The sequence below is a fragment of the Meriones unguiculatus genome, chromosome 10 (genome assembly GCF_030254825.1).
Source record: "Meriones unguiculatus strain TT.TT164.6M chromosome 10, Bangor_MerUng_6.1, whole genome shotgun sequence".
Classification (NCBI taxonomy): domain Eukaryota; kingdom Metazoa; phylum Chordata; class Mammalia; order Rodentia; family Muridae; genus Meriones; species Meriones unguiculatus.
This window is the reverse complement of record NC_083358.1, coordinates 78,959,078-78,982,644: the sequence shown is the minus strand read 5'-3', so window position 1 is coordinate 78,982,644 and position 23,567 is coordinate 78,959,078. Positions and strand designations below refer to the sequence as shown.

At 42.2% G+C, this 23,567-nt stretch overlaps 1 protein-coding gene and 1 non-coding gene across 51 annotated transcripts in view; one reads left to right on the top strand and one right to left on the bottom strand.

Annotated features, from left to right (window-relative positions):
- The window catches only part of Ank2 (ankyrin 2), a 559,246-nt gene that overhangs the window by 64,011 nt on the left and 471,668 nt on the right, over window positions 1-23,567 (bottom strand). For 49 of the 50 annotated variants that reach the window (XM_060392739.1, XM_060392726.1, XM_060392734.1 and 46 more), the window contains 6 exons: window positions 22,791-22,988; window positions 15,834-15,932; window positions 14,673-14,771; window positions 10,943-11,041; window positions 9,928-10,026; window positions 3,647-3,719 (listed from right to left, as the gene is read on the bottom strand). In XM_060392739.1, the coding sequence (XP_060248722.1) occupies window positions 3,647-3,719; window positions 9,928-10,026; window positions 10,943-11,041; window positions 14,673-14,771; window positions 15,834-15,932; window positions 22,791-22,988 (667 nt within the window). The remainder of the gene's footprint in view (window positions 1-3,646; window positions 3,720-9,927; window positions 10,027-10,942; window positions 11,042-14,672; window positions 14,772-15,833; window positions 15,933-22,790; window positions 22,989-23,567) is intronic. The other variant, XM_060392731.1, reaches the window with a different exon arrangement.
- On the top strand, window positions 17,295-17,426 carry LOC132646189 (small nucleolar RNA SNORA17). The gene has a single exon (XR_009584311.1). It is a non-coding gene; the product is annotated as a small nucleolar RNA SNORA17 (small nucleolar RNA).

Genomic DNA, 23,567 nt, shown 5'->3' with positions numbered 1-23,567 from the left:
CCTAACTCCTCTCCCAAGCAGAGATGAAAACTGGTGGTATTGTGCCCTCACTTATATATCTTCACGCTCTGGTGTCTGTATAGGCTGTGTTTCAGTCTCCCATGGTGTTAGCGTTAGCGCTGTCCACATTAGAGTTTCACATTCGCCAACTGCGCGGATTCGTGGGAGGGTCACACCAATTGCTTTACACCACATATCACGTTAGTGGGAGCAGGCATCTAAACACAGTTTATGAATGCCCTTCGGTATTGGGACAATGATACCACCTGTAGATGCCACTGAGAACAGAGACTGGCTAACACCTTCGAAACGTGTGGCTGTAGGATGTCTTTGTGGATGACGGCAGGTTACACACACACACACACACACACACACACACACACACACACAAACATTTAACTGTACAAAACGCTGAAGAGCTGGCAGTGTAAGTCAACTAACACTACCTTTGCATAAAAAGTGACTCTGCACAATTCAAATATATCATTTATACAAAAACTAGTACAACTGAATTCCCTGCTGGCAATAAAATGCTATTACATTTTTGGCTATTTCTAAACAAACAAACAAACAAACAAAAACCATTTCTCTTAGCACAAGATGTTCTTGTTCATTAATCAATATTCTTCTCAAATCAAGACTTCTTATTACTAAATAATGTCACTGTTTAACAGTTTTGATTTTAAAATTATATATTTACAACTCATCTTCTTATACATTAAATTTTATATACATGATAGTCTCTATCTTACAAATGAAGTTTCTGGAAATCCTCCACTTTAATTACATTAGGTAATCAATCCTTTACCAACTATTTTAAAAATAATGATCTGTTTTGAGATCACATGTATCTTATTTATACACTTAGTTTTCATGTAATAAGCTTGCTATGAGGCATATCTACTATTTATATCATCATCTAAATATGGAGTATTTAGGACTCCATACTAAATAGAATGCTTTATGTTATTCATTTTCCCCCAAATGCCAAATTCACACTGAATGAGTTTTAAAAAATATTTATTTTGCTTTTGTTTGTGTGGATGTGCAAGTGTATAAAGTTCCCCACTGAGACCAGAATAGCACATCAGATCCACTGGAACTAGAGTTACAGGTAATTGTGAGCTGCTTGACATGGGTGCGGAACAGTTGGGTCTTCTGTTAAGATAACCACATGCTCTCAAATACTGGGCCATATCCTTACCCTGAATAATTTTTAAAGATATCTACTCTTGACTATCTTTTAGAACATAATCACATAACAACTCCTAATTATATATAGTTGCTGAGGCTAGCCTTTATTTTTCTTTTCTTTTGAGACATGTTCTCTCTACATAGCATAAATATGGCTGACCTGGAACCAACTACATAGACCAGGCTGGCCTCAAACTCAGAGATCTACCTGCCTCTGCTTCCTGAGTACTGGGATTAGAGGCGAGCACTACCATGCCCAGCCCAGGCTGACCTTTAATGTCTGCTCCCAAGTTATCCTCCTGCCTCTGCCTCCTGAGTAATTGTGACTACAGATAGTTGCTATCATACTTGGCTACTAATTTGATAATATATTTTCCTCATCTAAGAAGGGTTTTCCAAGCATTCCCTTCAAGGATTCTTAGCTGAAAGTGTAGACTGTAACTAAGAGATCAGTTACCAATATGTCATGCTTACTTCAGTATTAACTTACCAAAGAATTATTATTCCTCAAAATCTCTATTATTAAAAAAAAACAAAAGAAAAAGAAGAAGAAGAAGAAGAAGAAGAAGAAGAAGAAGAAGAAGAAGAAGAAGAAGAAGAAGAAGAAGAAGGAAGAAAAATGTCCCTCTTGGGAAACATTCTTACAATGTTCCTCCAGTAAAGTAAAATTGATTAGTAGATCTCCACAATAGTAGCTAAATTATTATCAGAATAAACAAATCATGGCTCTAAACTTATAAGTTAGTAAAAAGCACACATCAAAATGCACACATGCACAATTCCACCCACATTACACAGGCCGTTTCATAAGAAACATTAGTATCAAGCAAAAAGAATTAAGAATTAAGCAGGCTGCTTCTATAGAGCTAGGAAACATTAAAAGCAGAGAAAAACAGTCACTCCAAGTCCTTCTAATGGTACCTGAATCACTAAGCGCTTCCCCATCAATAAAGTGGTCACCAAACTGCTTAAGAGCTGTATAACATATGAGTGAGAATGAGAAAGACAACCCCACCAAAACCACAGTGTGTGTACGTGGATGCTGGAACGCAGCTAGCAAACACTAGAGCACAGCTCAGACGTATAATGAATACTCAGAATGGCAGCCTTTGGCAGTACTTTTAAAATTACTCATGAACACATCGATCCAACATTTGTTTATTCCTGTCATAATTCTTATACAAACTGACACATCTCTGTGCCTAGTGCCAATGAAAAGGCCAACTGGTTCCAAATAAGACTAAGAATGTAAAGCTTTGCCTTGAGCGTTCATGTCGAAGAACCTAAAATGTATTAATTGCCTAGCGCCATGTTCATGGAAATGGTTTTGCAAAGATATGCACACATTTTCCATGTACATAAGCATGGCAATACATACATGACAACCCCATGCACTGCTTTTGCTATTGAAGCTTCTGTTATGCTATGTGGTGCCTCTGTGATCTTAGGGTTGTAGTTTTGCTTGTTTGTTTACTCAAGAAAAACAATACACGGAGTTCAAAATATAGAACAAAGAAAAGTCACTGAGGAGGTAGAAAAAAAAATCCTTTTGTGCCAAGCCATAGATTCTCATCTCTAACCCCAGTAGTCCCCTGCCCATGCTTTAGAAAAACAAACAAACAAACAAACAAAACAAAACAAAACAGTCCTTTTCAGGACTTTGCAATCAGTCCTGAAATCAACTGTCTAGCTCAGCAGTTCTCTTCCTGGGGCTTACAACTCCTTTGGAGAGGGTGTCTCATATCAGATATCCTGCATATAAGATATTTATGTTATGGTTTATAACAATGGCACAATTACAGTTATGAAGTAGTGACAAAAATAATCTTATGGTTAGGGGGCACTGAAACATGAGGCATTGTGTAAGGGTCACAGCATTGGGAAGGTTGAGGACCACTGGTGTAGATGATCTCTATCAACTCTAAAACCATCATGAAAGAGCAGAATTTTTTTTTTTTTCTGGACATCAAGAACAGCGTAGCTGTGTTGGGACTGTGCTATTTGGTGCTGACGTCCTTTTATGCCATTTTTGAGCTGATATATATATACATATTCTGTCTATTTGCACTAATCAGAGATTTCCTAATATACCACTGGTGAAGAATGTTTTAAAGTCTTTCAGCCTTGACATATGACACGTCTTGGTATAATTAGTATATGTACTAATTACGACTATAACACAAGACCAGCTCTTTTAGCACATGGCTAATTTCAAGTTCCTTTCTCATTTTCCAGTCTTACTAGTTATTAGAGATTAAAGATAATAATTGCAAAAATAGGCAGGCCTGACTTGTCACTTTTTCAACGGCAAGAGTAAATTTAGTGGACTAAAGGTGGCAGCTGGGTTTTAAATGTTAAGATGTTGCCATCCATACTACCACCTTTGTCCCTGAAAAAAAAAAGTTTGGTTTCCTTGTGACAGCTGTCACAAAAGACCACAGAAAAGACTCACCCTCTTCATCAGAAACATCAAGAACCTCCGTCATCGTCTCAGGAACATTTAGCTTATGTTTTTCCGTGATAGTCTAGGAAGACAAGAATCATTCATTGCAACATTAAAAACAAAGTCAAGCAAGCGATGAACAGAGTCACAGAGGTGAGCACACTCTACAGCAGCAGAGAGCCCTCAGACCCCAGACACCCCATCTTATCCACACGGAAGCTTAGAAACTTACTCACTTTGATCTTTCTGAAGATAAATGACCAATGACTCCAGGAACATTGTACAAGAGAAGAGTCATTACTGTTAGTTCCCATTTGGAAAATGAAGCCTTTAGTAATGGGGTTAGTAATTAGTCATGGTGAGAACGCGAACTAATGACTTCAAGACGCCTCTAAAATGAACTGATGTTTCCAGAAAAGCTTTGCAGGGAAGCAATGAACATGCAGTGTGTTAAAAGCAAAGCCATCAGAAAGATGCCGCAAACAATGTAGGCTATGGAACGAATATGACACGTCTTCAGGGGTTGGAGAACCAGCAGTAGGGAAGAAGTCATCTTTATAGTGTTCACAGTATATGGTAATGGTTTATTGGTTATTGGCCTTCTATGGTGCTTTCCCAAGGGGCCAACGGCAAGGCCTTTCATTCCTGATATAGGATAAAAGTTGAAAGATGAGGCTCATCCCCCTTCATGGCTTCCCCTTCCAGCCTCATCTCATTAACTGCTAATTAGCTGGCTATGCCTCAGTTTTCTTATCAAAAAACCACAGACTCATGCTCTATAAAATTCTTATGAATGTTAATACAGGAGCATTGAGAACAGTCTTTGGAATAGTCTGGAGCCTACAGATGCAAGAAGAGGCCTTCAAATCTACTGGAACTGGGGCTATAGGCAGTTGTGAACTGCCATGTGTGTTCTGGGAACTGAATTTGGGTCCTGTCCATGAATAGCAAGTGATAACACTGGGAAGTCTCTTCAGTCCCAATAAGCTATCTAGATATTATATATTATGCATATATACATATACACAGTGAATATTGATGTTTTTGTGCAAAGATGACAATTGAGCCATTTAATCATGGAACTATATTCAAAGAAAAAAAATGATCATTCTGAGTGATATATCCCAGAAGGAGAAAGACAAACATGGGATATACTCACTTATATAGACCTATAAGATATGATAAACATAATGAAATCTATACACCTAAAAAAGATAATCAATTGAGCGGACATGGGGTAAGATGATCAATCCTCATTTAGAAAGACAGATGGGATGTGCATTGAACGTATGACAGGAGTCTACTGAGCGCATCTGAAAGACTCTAACTAGCAGTGTTTTCAAAGCAAAGACTCATGACCAAACCTTTGGCAGAGTACAGGGAATCATAAGAAAGAAGGGGAGTTAGTCTGATGGGGAAAGGATAGGAGCTCCACAAGGACCAAATATATCTGGGCACAGGGTCTTTTCTGAGACTGACATTCAACCAAGGACAATGTATGGATATAACCTAGAACCTCCACTCAGATGTAGCCTGTGGTAGCTTAGTAACCAATTGGTTTCCCAAAGTGAGGGGAACAAGGACTATTTCTAACAGGAACTCAATGACTGGCTCTTTGGTCTCACCACCCCCGAAGGGAGGAGCAGTCCTGTTAGGCCACAGAGGAGGGCTTTGCAGCCAGTCCTGAAGATACCTGATAAAACAGGATCAGATGAATGGGGAGGAGGTCCCCCCTATCAGTGGACTTGGAAAGGGGCACGGTGGAGATGAGGGAGGGAGGGAGGGACTGGGAGGGAATGAGGGATCGGGACACGGCTGGGATACAGAGTTAATAAAATGTAACTGATAAAAAAAATAAAATAAAAAAAAAGAAAAAAATGGTGATCGATTGGTGTCAAATGACATGACCTGCATTCATTGCCCTTTCATTTTGGTGATTCTCTGATACAAACACGGTATCAAATCAAATTTAGGACTTAGAATTTACATTTTCTTCATTGCTTTAAAAATCTTACCAAATGATTAGAGGATGGTATATCTAACATAATTCACATGTGGTAATTTGGGGTGATTTATTAAATAATTTATGTTCTACTTATTAATGATTATTTGCCACATTATAGATCACTTTAAAATTAAACAAATAATAAAAAATAGTTGATGATAGTAGATTACATAGAGGAATAAGTCATTTTTCATAATTTTTCATAACAGACTGGGGCTGTTAGCCATTGTGGCTTTGAATATGCCCTCAGCACTCTGATGGCAGTTCTGGCAAACACACAAGGAATTCATCCTAAGACAATGCTGAACTGTCTCGCCTCCCCTGCTGCGCCTCTCGGTGTAAATTTAGAAAAGGCAAGGTTAAGGAAACAAGCCACGATTCCACAGAGTCTGGGCAATCTCGGCTGTACCAGCTTTCCCTTACAGCCGGCCGCCTCGCTCTGCTCACAATGCCTTCATTCATACTCTGGGGTAAAGGACTTGGGAAAGAAGTTTCTTTTCTTCAAGAGAACTCACATGGCTGCACAAGTGACACACCCTATAAACGCAAGTGATGGGAAACATGTCCATCCCTTGTGTAGCTGTAATTCAATGGCTGCATTTAATGGTATCCTCACCATGTACAATATTATCCACTTGACATCATTATGAAATGTCTTGAACTGCTTGCTGTCATCATAATCCTGGTTCTGTTTGTTTGTTTGTTTTTGTAAAACAGTGAACTTTAGAAAATGAGATTGAATATGACATACCAGCTAAAATAAAAAAAGTATACTTGGTGGGTGTTGTTTTGTTTTTTTTTTTTGAAACTAGATGGGAATAGTTCTTTCACAAAATTTTGGCTAAGATACTTCTCAGCACCACCAAGATTAATTACATTGGAATGGTTAGGAAAGTGGCCTTTGTGTTCCAGCAGCCTAAACTGAATTTCAGATGTGTCCTCCACTAATTAATAAATATGTAAGATATCACAAATAGCACCCTATGGAAAAAAGAAAACATGGAGAGGAATGACTGAACACCACTTCCCAAAGGGAAGTATACTGCACGAAGAGAAGGCATCCATACTTCTTAGCTCCAAATTCCATGTCTCAAAACAAACTCACAATTTCAACATGCGCCAGTGAAGAGAATCAGAAAATAAAGACAAAGCAGAATCAAAACATGTAGCCACAACTCTCTGACATGGAGAGATGGCCTAGTGGCTAAGAGCACTGGCTGCTCTTCCGGAGGATCTGAGTTCAATTCCCAGCACCCACATGATGGCTCACAACCATCTGCCACCCCAGCTCCAGAGGATCTGATGCCTTCTCTGGGTGGACACATAGCAGGTACATGGTGCACAGACGTACATGCAAGCACAATAGCCATACAACAACAACACAACAGTAACAACTTATAAAGCCACTAACACTACCCCTCCAGACCAAGGAGATTAGAGAGAGGAGGGTTTATTTAATATAAATGAGACACCGCGACTGAAATCTGACATGCTATGTGTTATTTATGATTTATTGGCTTTCCATCTAGAAATCTGAATTCTAAGTATAGTGGGGCTTGTTTGTTCCAAATAATGTTCAGCATTAGAATGAATGTAAATAATATAGTAATGAATAAAATATAATGAAATATAAATAATTAATAAGCAAGAAAGCTATTCTAAAAGCAGTCACCTCGGTTTTGAGCTGTCGGAGATACGACCTTCCATGCCTGTCCCGTATATCTGATTTCTGACAAGCCACCAGACAGCTTGCTTAGAGATGGTAGATGGCATTTTTAGAAAATCAGCACGTGTGTGTGTGTTGGGGGGGGGTGCGTTTCACCTGTGTGACTTCAGCATGCCCACCAAGGCGCATGTGTGATGGACGGAGCACAGCCTAGGGTTCTCCGTCTTAACTTTCCACCTTGCTGGAGACAGGCTCTCACTGTTTGCTGCCACGAACCCCACGCTAGCTGTCCCTCCAGCTTCTTCTGGGGATTCCCCTGCTTCCACCTCCCATCTGATCACACCAGACTTACAGACCTGCATCAGTTACCAGTCCGTGCGTTCTGGGGGTCCAAACTTAGGTCCTCACACTTGTAAGGCAACTGTGTTAGCCACTGTGCCATTCCCCAGCCTAGTAACTAGAATGTGTAGAGACAGGTTAAGAGATTCTAGTTGCTTCTGTTTTAAAATACAGAGCTTTAGGGTCTAAGGTCATTTGCTCTAATTCATATTTATGCACCTCAGATCTCAGAAATGAGACGTATAAGTGTCGCAATGTTGCTGATGTTTAAAAACAAAAAAATATTATATTTTCCTCTGGGTCATAACTCTCCTCTCCTTTCCCCATATGCTTGTGCAAAAGAGCTGTGTTTGAACCTCTGACAGTCTTCAGCATGTAGCACAGAGGCCCCACATGTCTTTTCTCCATTAAAGAAGTGTTACTTAGCAAAATGAATGAGAGGGAAATAGGGCCAAGAGAGGGAAAGGAGCCACAAACCTGCCATCTAGTGGCGATTCCATAAAAACGCAGATCCATGATTCTCAGTGTGGAAAAAGTAATGAAGTAGACAAAACCCAAGACTTCTGACAGTGCATGTGCTCAGCCAATCATGCCACTAAAAGTCGTTTTGCTGTGTGTGATATACGTGCTATTCTGAGGTGACATAGCTGTGTAGGTCTTCGTAGGAAGACTTTTCTGTTATGAAAACCAAATTTTTAAAAACAATTCAGATCCAGCCATACAGAAAGCTTTTAAATATTCTCACCACGAGAAAATAAAGGTTTGGGGATACGGATGCACTCATCTTCATTTGAGTGACACATAATGGAGACGTGTATCGTAGCATTGCATGACATTGCAGAAACCTGGGCATTTCTCCTGAGTTCATTTAAAATGTTCAAATAAGATATCAGTGGACTGGGGAAGGGGCATGGGAGGAGATGAGGGAGAGAAGAAAGGAGAGCGAGATTGGGAGGGGATGAGGGTGGGGCTATAGCTCGGCTACAAAGTGAATAAATTGTAATAAATGAAAAATTATATTAAAAAAATAAAAAAATAACAATTTTAATTTTTAAAAGTCTTGGGCATATATAATGACATCCAAATAGGGCGCTAAACATTGACAAGACTTTTTTCATATAACATTTATCAAATCTATACTTTATCTCTCTAAAACTACCAAGTGTGCCGGCTGACGGTGACCTGTCTGCTTGAAAAAAGAGCAGTGCAGCTGCGTCACAGCTAAAAGTTCAGTCGATATTGCGAAGCTCATTCATTATTCAGAGTCCGCTCTATTTAAAACTGCCTGTCACATCAACTGTATTCCCTCTACCTCAATGGCTGTCAACAGGGACTTTCCTTTAGCCTATGAAACAAAATTCCTTTCTCCTCCCTCCCGTTGCATAGAAGAATCAAGTGTTCCCAAACAGTGTGTGCAGCAGTCCTCGCTTGGAACATTGACTAGGACCTCATTCTGAATACTTTAGCTGTTGATTTGTGCTTTTATTGTTGTTTCCGTAAAACGTGTTTGTGTTCATGTTTTCTTGTTTCTCTGCTTTGCAAAGATAAAATAAAAAGCCGTTGTTCAGAGAACTTGTACTTAAGTTAAAGTTTTTTTTTGTTTTTTTTTTTTTTAAATCAGCAACTAAAAACCTCCTCCCTGGAGCCTATGCAGATAATAGGATGCATCATTGTCAGGTTTGCTCATGGGACTCTCTCTCTGGCAAAGGATCATTACTCCTCAAGATTCGATATGCATTTTAAATCAGTGGAAATAAAGGATTTTAGGCATACAGTAAACACCTACAATTTTATTTTTTATCCTAAAAAAAAATCATCAGACAAAAGGAGGAAAAAAGGAAATTTAAAAATACCTTGTGTGTAGAAATGCACTTGATTAGCGGGGTTGGGGGGTGAGGGGGTCTTTTCAGAGGCCATCTGACCTCTAGGTAAAGTTCAGGTTGGCTGCAGAGTGTGGTACCTCTCTGCCAGCAGTAGGTGTCACACGCAAGCAGAGGAAAGAGGCAGAGGAGCCAGGAAAAAGAAGTCACGGGAAAAGGATGATTTCCTGTAGTTGCAAAACTGCATTCATATATTTAACTCGGAATCATATCGAGAAAAAGGCAGAACCCCCGCATCGGTTAGTGAACACACTTACAGCTGCATATTCCTGATTCTATTCTACAGCGAGTTCAACAGAAGAAGTTCAACACGGAAGCCGCAAGCGCAGTGAAAAGTGTGTGGCGGGAAAAGCCAGGGGACGCGGCGCGAGCAGAGCGGCTCAGTTGCCGCGGTACTCACCGTGGTGGTGGTGGTGACCTCCTCGGTCACAACCTTCAGGGTGTCAACCACAGAGATGTAGCCCAGCCGCTTGGCAATCGCCAGGGCCGTGTTACCATTCTGAGAGGAGAGAAAGGGGGAAAGAGTGAGAAAGGCTAGGGAGGACTGCCTGGTGAGCCAATGAGCTCACTCATGGCTCCGCATGAGCCAGCACTTCCTTCCAAAACAAGGCACAGCTCAGGAAAATCACTAGTTTTTACCATTACATCTAAATCTGTCTTTGCAGCTTCCTTAGGCTATAGCCCGGGTCACCATGGTAACACAACAAGCTTGCATCTGCCTGCTCTTTTTAATAAGAAGCACTTGACGCTCTAACTTGCAGCTCCAAATGCTGCACTGGCCTTCCAAAGCCACCTCTGAAACTGAGAGCAGCACCTGCCAACTACTAGGGGAGAACCTGGTACACTCAGTGCTCACCAAGGGTCAGGCCATCTGCTGAAGGTAAGACGTTACCGTAGGGAGCCAGAGGCAGATTTAGCGTCTGCTAGGCTGGAGCTCCGGCGCTGCAAAAAACTGCACAAGCCAGCAATTCTGGCCGCATCCAGCCCAGGCCTCTGGGGACCCCAGTTTGTTTAATTACACCGCGTAGTTTACATTTCAATGGCTCCACTTCCCAGGGAGGCAGTTCTAAGCCAGCAGCTCAGAAACTGGGCTCCCTTCAGAAGACATGGGAGGGTGTGGGGGGGGGGAGGGGTGAAGTACACTCACATCTGAGAGCCAGCTGTAAGCAAAGCCCTTCCAGCAACCCAAGTGGAGGGCCCCGCTCCCCGGAGAGCCAAATGACTTTCTTCCCAGAAAGTACTCCCCCAGAAAATCACAGACTCCCTAGAAAGGATTTTCCCGAAATCTGGGGGGCTTTCCGCAGTCCAGCAGTTTGTTTAAGGAGAATGTGTCACACTTAATCTCTGACAATAGGACCCCGAGGCACGAGAAGAGGAAGACGAAAGGAGAGGGAAGGGCCGGGAGCGCTCCTTACCGCGGTGGTGGCGTTGGGCTTGGCCCCATGCTGGAGCAGGACGTTAATGATGTGCGTGTGGCCCTGTTGGGCGGCTTGGTGCAAAGGTGTGTAGCCGTTCTGTGGGCGGCGATGGCACCGATTTGCAGAGGGAGAAGAAAATTAGGTTAGCCTTCAGTTTTGGTTCTCTTGTCTTATTTGCGGCCAGCCCATCATTTTAAGACCTCATTGTTTATTTAGAGCACGATTTCCCGGCAACCCATTTCTCAGCAGCAAACACTCCCTCACACCTTATGGCAGACTATGAAACACAAGATAAACAGACTCCAAATTATAGCTGTTATTACATTTTAACTGATCGGCATTTAAAAGTGTTTATGCCGAGAGAAGATTAAAAATGGGAAAGAACGACATAGCTGCGATATGTCTCCTCAGGAAAGAGTGAGTCGCTGTATAGCTGAGGACTGCAGGGGGTCACACAGGCCACATTCGTCACCCTTGAAGCTTTAGATGATCTTCAACAGTGAGAGAAAATTTAATCTCATGCTTAACTCGGGAGACGGCTTTGGTTATACAAGACGCCATGTGTAAACTTTAGAATAGAAAACTTCACTGGAAACACAAAGCTCTGCCCCCCAAAACTGTGTCTTTGAAAACTAGAATTTTGACAGTGTGGTCTAAACTTCTGTGGAGGTGAAAGGCCGTGCCTTGGAAGGGGTTTTAGCTAAGATTAACATGAGCCAGTCTTATACAGGCCTGTGGTAGCTGACAGGTGGTAGCAGTTAGTTATGTATTCCTATTAACTCAAAAATTTTGACTAGAATTCTTGATTGTGGGACGGGAGTCATCTCCTGGGCATTCATTTTGTCCCAGATCCTGGACCTTAACGTCATCATCACTCTGAAATAACTTGCAGTTCTTGGCTATAAAAGATATTTTGTAAACAGTAGTTGACTAAATGAATGGTGAACAAATGATTCATAAATAAATATTTTTCTCTCCATTTCTCTCCATAAACTGAAAATAACAGATTTAACCAAATTTTCCACAATCTCTGTAGGTTAGGATTCTATGCAGAAGATAATGGAAACCAGTGGCTACTTGGCAATTTCCTGCAAAAAAAAAGTTTTTTATTTATTTGTATCAGAGCCCACTGTGTTCAGCTATAACTTCTAAGTGGTCCGTCTATATATGCATCATGCTTAAGAGAATATGCACATATGTGTGCATATTTCATCCAGTGTCAGAGAAGACTCATGGCCAACATGCATATTTGGCCATTTTGACAATATAAAGTATACAATTATATTCATGAGTGTCATTAAGACCCCTCCTATACAGTCACAGTGGCCTTTCTGTATATGGGAATGTCATCACATGTGAGTGTCTTTCTGTCCAGGTGTCCCTAACTCTGTCATGTTAGGAGTTTGACTGCTATAAATCCCTTCAATAAAACAAAGCATAAAGGCCTCAAAATTCAATTCATTTACAGCGACTCTTAGAACCCTACAGTCATTTCAGAGACCCTGCGCTCAAATCAGGCTATCCATGAACATTTGAGAAGGATAAAGTAAGTGATATTTATTTTCCAAGGAATTATTCCTTTCCTTTTTATTTATAATGTCCTGTAAAATGAATTTAGCAATCTTCTTTATTTTTCACTCAAATTAGTTCAATTATCAAACATTTACTAGCCATGTACTATGTGATAAATACTTTAGCATATAAAGAACACCCCATATGCTAAACTAATATATTAGTATACTTTAAAGATAGATTAGCTACAGCTACATAAATAGTGCAGAATATAATTAGTCATGGCTAAATAACAGTCTGGCCCCACAGAAGGCCATATTTTATGGAGTCCTCAGATTCCACTGTGGCCTGGAAAATGAGCCTTAGGTGTGATTTAATCTCACCTTTACGTGCCACTGTGGTGAGAGAGAAGTTTGAACAGGTCTGTAACTTTACATCGACATCTGCTTGACAGTTTTGTGACTCTCTCGCTCACCAGCACACCATCCTCAGACCTTGCTCATCTACTAAGAATGAGCAAAGCTTCAAATCTCTCACACTTCTGCTTTCTCACTTGGAATACAGAAGTGGCTGAAGGCCCATGCTTCAAGAAGGACCAGATAAGTTTTCCGTGAAGATATGGGTATATCATAAGAATGTATATAAAAATGCTACAAATTGTGTCATTTCTTCATTGACAAGCTTTGTATCTTTGCAGTATGTCTGGTAAGAGAAATTTCCATTTTGTACTATAGTTTAAAACCCTTTCACAAGTTAATTCCCTATAATTCCTGTTTGTTTTGATCTAATATGACAGCATTTCACTATAATTCTAAGCAAATAATGATTTCATTTTTTAAAAGTTTACATTTAAGCTATGGGCTGGCTTTCCCCGGGGTCCGAGGATTGTTCAATGTTCCTGAATAAACTGCATTGAAAAAAAAGAAAAAGAAAAAAAAAGTTTACATTTCTTAATCTTTCTGCCAAGTTTCCTAAGCAGTTGAGGAGTAAAAGCAGTACATATGTTTGCATTTTACAAGCAATTAGACAATTCCTTAGTAGCTATGGTTACACAGAAAACATCAGGAAGAAAACATAATTTTTTTCTGCAAAGGTATCATTCCATGAGGAAAAAATCTGAAGAATTTTTTAAACAAATTGCCTATTAAGGCATTCTTCTATCTATTTCACTGAAATATACGGCCCCAAAGGTCAGAGTAAAAGTTATATAGTTCACCTAAAAAAGAAAACAAACAAACAAAACAAACAAACAAACAAAAACCAAAACACTAAAATGTTAAAAGGAGATTTTTTTTTCTCTTTATTAAATGTCTCTTTGACATGGATGTAATTCCAGAGGTCCAGACAATACAATGCAGTGTTTGATGTCTAAATAGTAAAACCATCTCAGTGGGCAAACACTCACTGAAACCACATAAACCTTTGGTAGAATCACCAGTGTCTCACTGTATGGTACATTTACATATTTCAGTCTGCCAAGCCCGTGTGTATGAGCTGGCTCAACAAAAATGGTGGGAGAGACTAAACCTGAGAAGCCATATGAAAACTTTTAAATAAGCATCAAGTGAAACCTTCACAGAACTGCGTAAGTCAGAAATTATACAATGGCCGTCACAGGTCAAGATCAGAAGTTTGGACCTTAAGTGTTATAGTACTGTTTGTCATTTACAAAATAAGTTCCTTTTAGATGGGTTTATGAATACGCTTTTGCACAAAATTTTTGTTTCTGCTTCTAAGATGGATGGTTTATAAAGCACTGGTTTACAAAACAGCGAGGATTTCTAATTGGTAACATCTTGAAATGATGGCTCTGAAACTCCTTCGTGTGCTTATGCTGACGTACCCGAGCTGCCAGCAGGCCTTCCTTGTGTGTGAACGCAAACACACCATGCAAACATTGCTCTGAGGCAGTGAGTTGCAAAGATACACCCTCCGTCAAGAGCAGCAGTTACGCCATGCTTGTCTCTAACTTAAGCCAACCTGTGTGCTCTGAGATGGGGGGTGATTCCGACCTGTTCTGTCCAGTTTGTCCTTTCACCTACATTGTCCGGAGCTGTTAGGGACATGTCATCTCTGAGTTATACCTGAGAACTCTCAGCCCAGGCCTATCACACTTTCATCACTAAGAATGTTGTTCCCATGATGTTCTGGTCACACGCATGGGAGAATGAGTTTGATTATCAAGAAGGAAACTGAGTATTCATTTTTTTTTTACCTTGGTTTTTGCGTTGACATTTGCTCCCTGTTTCAGAAGGAAGTTGACCATTTTCACGTTTCCATAGTGACAGGCCACGATTAAAGGAGTGTAACCAAGCTGTGAATGACAAATCCGAAAGGGCAAGTATTATACTTACAGTAGTTAATAAGCAAAGGTAAGGTTCCTGTTATTGTACCATGGTATCCTTTGAGTGCAAACATAGGACGAGCCGTCCTGAACCACACAGGACTTTCTATCAGCAAGGGATACAGGACACCCAGGTGACCTAACTTAGCCGAAATAACTGCGAAGTGCAGAGTGATAGAAACGCCAGTGGGAGGAAGGCTTGGTAGGACAAGTAGGTGGAGGTGGCAAAAGCTAGTGGGAAGAATGTGAGAGCTTAAGATGGGAAGGTGCACCACAAAGGTACGTCTTCCGGACGTGACATACCCATGGCACTCATATACTCACTGCAGCTGCTATTGCAAAAGACTTACACAAGGTTGGACCCATCAATATTTCATCCTGAATGGGAGAGGGGGCCCAAGGGGCCCCCTCCTTCTCAGAGGGACTATGGGCAATTAACACTTGTTTGGGGAACAGTGTCACTGTCTTCAGTAGTGTAGCTATGGATAAACTGCATGAAATCACTTTTCACCCACGTTGAGACAAGGAAGTCTCATTAAACACAATAGCCCAAATACCGAAAACGGTGGCAGGAAAGTAGGAGGGGGTGGCATACTGAGAAGAAGGGTACTGGTGGAAGAGGAGTGGATGAGGGAGGAGAAGAGAGGAGTGAAAATGACTATGGTTAATTATATAAACAAATGACATTAAAGCAATAACAAAAAGAATGGGTGAATAATCAATAGTACAGAGAGGATCAATCCACCTCAAGACCAAGGGCATGGAGCAGAGCAAGGACAGGGCCAAAGCAGTGAGGCATATGTTAAAGGAGTTAAAGCCAAAATGAGAGGGTGGGCGGCACCCCGCAGAAACAGATGAGTCCTGGGGTCACTCCCTTCTGATTCTAACAGACCCAGGGAAGCATGGGAAGATTTCTCCTTTAGAACGGACTGTTAAGAAGAGGGACCTCGGGCATGAGCTGACCTGAATGAGGCCAAGCAAGAATCAGCCAAACCAGAACTGGTGGCAACGTTGCCAAGAGATCTGCTGTACCTTTGTGGAGGCGTCGCGGTCAGCCCCGTGTTTGGTGAGAATGTCTGCAACGTTCACTTTGTCTTCTTGGGCTGCAAGGTGTAAGGATGTGAGTCCACTCTGTAGTGAGAATGGGAGTAAAGGAGCACGTCAGAGAGGGGAGCACGCTGTCATCTGCAGGAGCCTGTCTCGAAAGGAGCCAGAAAGCATATGGCCGCTCTCCAGACATACCATGTTCTAATGCTTGGAGTAAATGTGAGTTTCCAACCAAGATCTATTCTCTGCAGCCAATTGCATTTTCTGTATTTTGTATTTATGGTGTGAGTCTCTAAAACAATTCAGCTAACGAGCTTCCAAACAATATTCATTTCAAGCCTACCTACACTCCTCATGAATCTTCTTATTTCCTTAAATATTGGACCAAAACTATTGCTGCAACTTTATAACCTTGGCAATAATCAATATTTTAATCAATAAAGTATCATGTTAATGTTAAAAATATATTAAGTTACTGGAAGCAAGCTCTGAATATTTTTTCCAGTACTCAGTTTACTTTGGGGGAAGGGGTTGCCTTCAAGATGGTAATTTTTTTTAAAGTAACCTTATCATTTATAGAGAAACATAAAACTTGGCAAATTTTTACCAAAAAAAAGTTTATTCTTAAACTATCCAGTAAACAATGTGTTGATCTGAATACATGGACAAAGTACAGTCATGAATTCATTTTTTTTTAAAATCAAGAAATAGTGAGGAGAGAAGCAGTTTATCCAGCTAACACCATACCCTGGCAGCCTCATTCTATACAAACAGCTTTCCTCAAACAAAACAGATTCAAGGGTATCAAAAATAATTTCAGCAGGCAGCTTTTGAGTACTCTTCTTATACTAGGAAGAACTCACAGGACTTGGACATAGCGATGAGCCAAGCTCTTTCCTATAGAATCCATAGTCTACCTTAGAGTATACCCATGCTCTGTACTCCTCCTCTTGAACTAGCACGCCTTTTGTATATACACACATTTAGTATTTTCACTGGGTACTGGTCATTGCCCCTTAGGCCTCAGGCAACCCGCACAAATGCCTCACTATTAAGTCACAATCTCAGCTCCCTTTTTACCTTTTAGTATAAAACAAGGTCTCTCTGCGGGGTCCAGACTAGTCACGCATCCACTTAACAGCCCAGGCATGTTTTGGGTTTCTGAGTCTCCTGCTTCTGCCTCTTATTAACTGGGAGTACAAGCCTGTGCCATCAAACATTTCTAACAGTGTTGGACCTATGAACTGATGTAGTTGTCTTGCTCAAGGCCAGCTGGTATCCTGGTTAACTGGCCAGCCCCACTGACCACTGCTAGAAGGCTCGTTCACCCCATATTAGCACTGAGGTTGAGAAAACTGACCACAGCCTTTAAATCCCATGGCTTTCAGCAGCATAGTCCTATTCCTGGAAATGAAGACACCCTAACCATTGAAAACATGGGTGGTGCCTGCTGCTAGAGTGATTGCAGGGGTGGCTGACGTGTCGCATGTGTGCCAGTAAGTGGCAGAGGGGAGAGAGGCCATGTCTGCTCTCCGTATTCTGACCTGTGAACATCTGAGTGATCAGGAGCCTAATAGTCCCTGAAAAAAAGTGAGCCTGAGATGACCACCAGTTTGGCACTGGGGGCCGGGACAGGCAGCTAGGTTGAGAAGACCATCCTGGAAAGGCTCCCAGGACAGGGAGCAAGCCGGAGACTAGAAGAGCCCCATCTGGGATCTTGGGTCCCTGGTATGAGTGAGTCCAAAACAGGTGACCTTCGCAAGAGGACAGTTAGGCAGGCCTGGGCATGGAGCAAGTCCAAGAGGACCAACAGACTGGTGTCATGGGTCCCAGATAGGTTGTTAGCCAGAGATGACCACCAGTCCTGCACACCACAGGCCTAGGGGGCAGATCATGCCCAAGATGACCCCTGTCTGGCGCCATAATGCACAAGCAAGGCGTAGCGCCCTTGAGACCACTCCTCAGATAACTGCAGACATTCAGAAACCCCAGGTGCCACTAAGAGGAACAAGTGAAAGGTAAAGAAAGAGAAGAGGATTAGAAACAGAAGGATGTGAGCATAATGAAGAGAGGAGGCAGATCTGGAGATCTGAGGGTAATGAGGAAAAGCCTGATATGAGTAGCCAGTGATGCCATGTGGGAACATGGTAGGGTCTAGGCATGTGCTGCCACCAGGGGTCACATCTGGGTCAATGACCATGCAGCAGCAGGGGTCTGTTATCACCAAAGGCTAGGCAGATAGACCTGGTCTGGGCCGCCACCTGGGGAACACTGATGTTTCAGGACTGTGGATAACTCACCCCAGCCCTCACCTGGGCAGAACTGGGTCTGGGAACATAAAAGCAGGGGAGCTGCAGTGCTTGGGAGAGCAGGCCCACAAGCTGAGGGAGTTGTGGGAGAGCAGATTCACACACAACTCCCTCATCATGTGTTTTGCAACGGACTTGCCTCCCCGGTGGTCTTTTGGGGAACTCGAGAATGGGGCACAACAGTCCCTGCTCCTCATTAGAGCAGGCTCTGCACCTCGCTTAGGCAGTCCAGGAGAGCTGATTCAGATGGCATAGGAGTGGGTAATCCAGCCCTGAGGGCGTAAGCTCAGGAGAGCCAGCCCCACAACTTGTCTGCTGTATGGCAGTGTGGGCAATGGAGAGATGAGATATCCTTCCCCACCCTTACCTAGGACAGGCAGGAGGGCTGGCCCTGCCCCTCACCTATAGCAGCACTTGGCCTCCCCTCCCCTACATCTCACCTGGTAGCACAGTAGAGCAGCCCCTGGATGCAGGAGTTGCAGGTGAGGGGGCCTTGAGGGTGTGTGTGTGTGTGTGTGTGTGTGTGTGTGTGTGTGTGTGTGTAAGAGCTGGCCCTGCCTCTTGTCTGCTGTGCAGTGGTGTTTACTAGGGAGAGTGGGAGAACTGGCCATGTCCCTCACCAGATGCAACACTTGGGGAAGAGCGGGTCTTGCACCTCACCTGGGCACCAGAGTCCTGGTTGCAGAGCTTGCCGGTGAGCCAACCCCGAGCACATGGGAGTGAGAGGGCAGGCTGACCAGCTCAGACACCTCTCAGGTCCAGATCCAGGGCTTTGAATTTGCCCACCCCAACATCTACCCTATAGATGAATGGCTTGAGTGCACAAAGGTGCCATGTCGGTCCTACAGATACAAAACTACAGGATCCCCACGACACAGGACAACAACGAGATGCCTTAGAGGAGTCCCAGAGATGTTCCAGTATTGGTGGTGTAGCAAAGGCCTCACACCAGACCAATGAGTCATTGCAATGAACATTTGCAAGCAAACAAGTGTGGACGAAAGGGTGTGCTGTGGGACACACTGTGACACACTGCAGCTTTTTTCTTCTGTTGGAGTGTGGGAGATCACAAGTGTGGAGAGCAGGTAGGAGGGGAGAGGGAGATGAGTGTGGTTGGGGTGCGTGATGTGAAATTCACAAAGAACCAATAAAAAGTTGAAAACATAAGAACAAAATGAAACCATGGGTGTCACATATATAGAGAAGAACATTCTATGAGTTAGCAGGAGGCTTTCATTTTAGGACTTGGTGCTTGCTAATCCTTGAGCTAGCTTCGCTCAGCTGTGAGTGTCAGAAAACATCAGCCTGAGAAAGAAATCTTTTTGCATTGAAGTTCTGTCACTTATAAACAAATATTATTTAATCCTACAGCATTAAATCTTAATATTAAGACAAAGCAGAACATACTTAGGAATCTGAATATTAGCAAAAACCAGAAGATTTATTTTTCTTCAAGTTGTTCTTTTTTTTCTTCTCGAGGCAGAGTGTCACCATGTAGTCCTAGCTAGCCTCAAAGTCAGGATCCTCCAAAACTCAATAATTTTCTTCACTTCATTGCCGAGTGTGCAAGTAAAAAAGCTCCTTAAATACTTGCTGTTTGGCTGCTTGAATTCTTTGAGCGAGTGATATATTGAAAGGGACATCATCAAAGAGAGCAGAGTGAATTCACTCTACATATTTTGAAAGTTAAAAATTACACCACCAGAAGCACTGTGTGATCCATTTCACAGACTGTCCAGAATGTTTCTGTTTGAGTTGTTGGACAGAGATGACCAGGAGACACCTTAAACAATATAGGATATTTATCTTGATTGACCATCAGAGCTTGACGATAAGACCTCATCAGTGAAGTCACCACACACTTTGGTCACAGGACATGAGAAAATCGAGTGTCTATTGGGCAGGAAGCCTCCTCCTTACTAAGTAGTTTTCACAGTGTCTGGAGGTGCTATGCCGGCTAACAGGGGCGGGGGAAGTCATTAACAGTCACACCCAGCTGTGACCTTTGAACCAGTAAGGACTGGCTTGACTAGCTATGCCAATGGATGCAATAGTGCCACAAGTGTCACGACAATCACCCACTGCTTTGTGAATGGATCTAAGGTTTACCACACAAGCTTGGTACTGAAACTGGCTAAGAACCTGTGGCTTGGTGGGGTGAGCTCACGGGCTCCAGGAGCAAATCAACTACAAGCCTGCTAAACGGACACACCATCAAATACGTATCTACCTGTATTATTTAGTATAGCATTCCGACCTCATTAGAGAAGTTTCTTTGTGCAGTAGAGAGTGGTTGACATAGAAACACGACTGATTAAAGTGGAGAAAATAAGTATCTGCGGATTTCTCAGCCACAAACACAAACAGATGGAAATATCACCCCCATCTCCAGGACCAAGGGAACATCACGGAAGAAGGAACAAAAAGATTAATCGGCGGTCACCAGCACGAGTCTTACAAAAGGTGTAGCTCGTCAATCTTCCAGCCTGGGATGAGGAGAAGGGCTCGTGATCACCTTACTGAGGAGATGTAAGCAGTTTATAGCTTCTGTGGATGGGTGAGTCGGTGTCTGTTTTGGGTAGGACCGCTGGTCAACCCACTGTCACTGTGGATGGTTCCACACTCATCTGTTTATGGGCAGAACAAAGTGGACTCCATGTTTTATTGTTTTGTTTTGTTTTTGTTTTTAGAAGAAGACATAAGATTAGGAGGGGTCGAAAGATGGCAGAATAGAAGAGGGAAGAGTGAGGAACAAATATGACCAAAATACATTGAATGACAATCTCAAAGAATTGATGAAATATTATATATTAAAAGGATTTTAATCTACTCAAGATGGTTCTGAATGTTTAAAGAAGTTTCCCATGATTTTTTTTATTATTTTCAAATGATTATGTTTTTTTTGTTTTTTTTGTTTTTTTTTTAGCAGACAATACACAGTTCCATGTCTATTTAAACGGATATTAAACAGAAATATTTTGTATCTCAGTGTCAGGATTTCCTCACCTGGGCAAATAATCACCTCAATGGCAGGATTTAAATGTGATTCAGACTTTCCCTACTGTCTGGATGATATTAACTTTCACGTGTTAGGTTTTATTATTCTTGTTAAAAAACACAAGTCTGGGAAGACTATACCAGCTCCATGATGTGATTTAAATGTGGCTGCCAAAATTTCAAGGCAAAACTAAATTTCCAAATTTACATGTTGATGCTCCTTGAAGTGGGGTCTCTGGGTGGTCTTAAAATTTTGAGAGTCCGTGGAGGTGATGTTCCCATCCTCTATTTGTGATGCTGTCTCAGACATCAAGATAAAGAAACCCTCACCAGATGCCGGGGTGGTGCTGATGTCATCCTGCTGGATTTCTCAGCTTCCGGATCCATAAACCCACTCAAACTCTCAAGCTCTATAAAATCCCCAATCTCAAGTATTTTGTCATAGCAAGAAACTAGCACATTACACTTCAAGAATCTGCAAGGATTTTTGATGAAAAGGACTTTGGACACAAAGATGAAGGATGCAGTGGAACGCTTCTGAGCGATAAAAGCAGGGACCAGAGCTCTGGACACACTGTCCAATCTGTCTGTATCACGGCTCTTCTAAAGAGTTTGTGTTAGATAACCCCTGTAAATGCTGGCAAGCCCGTTTGTACTTGGCATTCCAAAGTACAAATACATTCGCCAGTCACACATTGAAAGCGTAGTATTTGTGGGACACCCTAAGAAGCTTAAATTTTATCTTCCCCAATCACACGGCACAAAAAGCACCGAGAGACTCAAATGGTGAGTTAATAAGCACAGACTTGTAATTTTCAGTTTCTCAGCAGCTGGCTCAGGGTTGATCCATGTAAGTAAATCTGTGGTAGGCATACACTTTCATATTTGAAGGATTTTACTTTTATATTCTTGACTATTATAATTGATATGGTCATCTACAAAGGCGACCGAAGGGAAACAAATTACTGTAGGGCTTTCTCTAAAAATATTTCTAAGCAGAGCCATTACCTAAGGTAGGCTGAAGGTGCCTTTAAAATCTGTATCTCACTAAGTTCTCAGGGCACCCCTAGGAGGTAACTCTGTTGTTCTGCTTGGGTGGTAGATGAGGTCCTGCTAGTCAGATTCTCTTGTTCAAGCCAACTTCTGGTTGGAGCCACTTTTTCATTTTCTGTCCCTTGATCCTTCGCCGCTTTCTTATTGTAATTTGCAGTTACAAACAGCAGAAACTAGGGCACCTAGGGCACTGTGTGGGTGGTGGAAATGCAGCAATCTTAAGTCCAGGGGAATATGGGCTGGCCTTTGGAGATGTTCACAGGGCACGGAGGTGCTGAGAAAGCAGGGCTGCACAACAAGATAATGAAACTGACTTGAGAAGAAAAGTAAAGACCAACAATGCAGGCCAGCAATACGGGAGCTGGCCCTGTGGGGGCAACTGGCAGCATGCCCTGGCTTTCCAGCTCTCATAAGCTTGCCTTCTTTGTTATTTTGTTTCTGTTTTTTTTTTTTTTTTTAACACAGCCATGCTTCTTTTACACACACACACACACACACACACACACACACACACCATTTTTTCCCCCAAACACCATTTGCTTGATTTCTATTTAAATGTCACTAGCCAGAGTCTGAAAAGTACCTTGGTTGACATGTGGATATTGGCTCCTTTTTCTAGAAGCAAGGTGACCATATCCGTGTGTCCCTCTTGCGAGGCCAGATGCAGCGGCGTGACCCCTTGCTTCGTCACAGTGTTAGTCTCAGCTCCATAGCTCAGCAGTGTGGACGCTATCTGCATCTGGTTCTTCTTGGCAGCAATGTGTAAAGGAGTGTAGCCGTTCTGCCGCAGAGACAAAAAGATGGAGGTGACACACACATACACAAACCACACACACACACACACACACACACACACACGCACGCACACACACATCACACACAGAGAGAACGCTTGGTAAGCGCTCAAGTATTTATCTTCAGTGGAAATAATAAAGCATAATCAGCCAGAAAAAAAAAATCAAACTCTTAACTATAACATGCTTCCATCTAACCATACCCAACATTCGCAACCAAAAAGATCCCCTCATTATACCCTAGAACAGATACAAATATAAAAGCATCGAATCTTAAAGTCTTCTCATAATCAGATTTTCTCCCAAACAGGGAAGGAAAGCACAGCAGGCTCCTCTCCTATAGCATAGTCCTTCAGCACCCAGTGGTGGGTTTCGTCTCTGCCTAGACACATCTCCAGATTCTTCTCTCGTCCAGGCTGAGCATCCCATCCCTTCAGTTATTCCCAACCCTTTGACCATCTCTAGTTCTCTCTCCCTGAAAGATGACCTGTTCTGAGCTGACTACAATCTGCCGCAATGCTCCTGGATCGCTCAGTTTCCCGCCACTGAATTCTGTACATCAGATA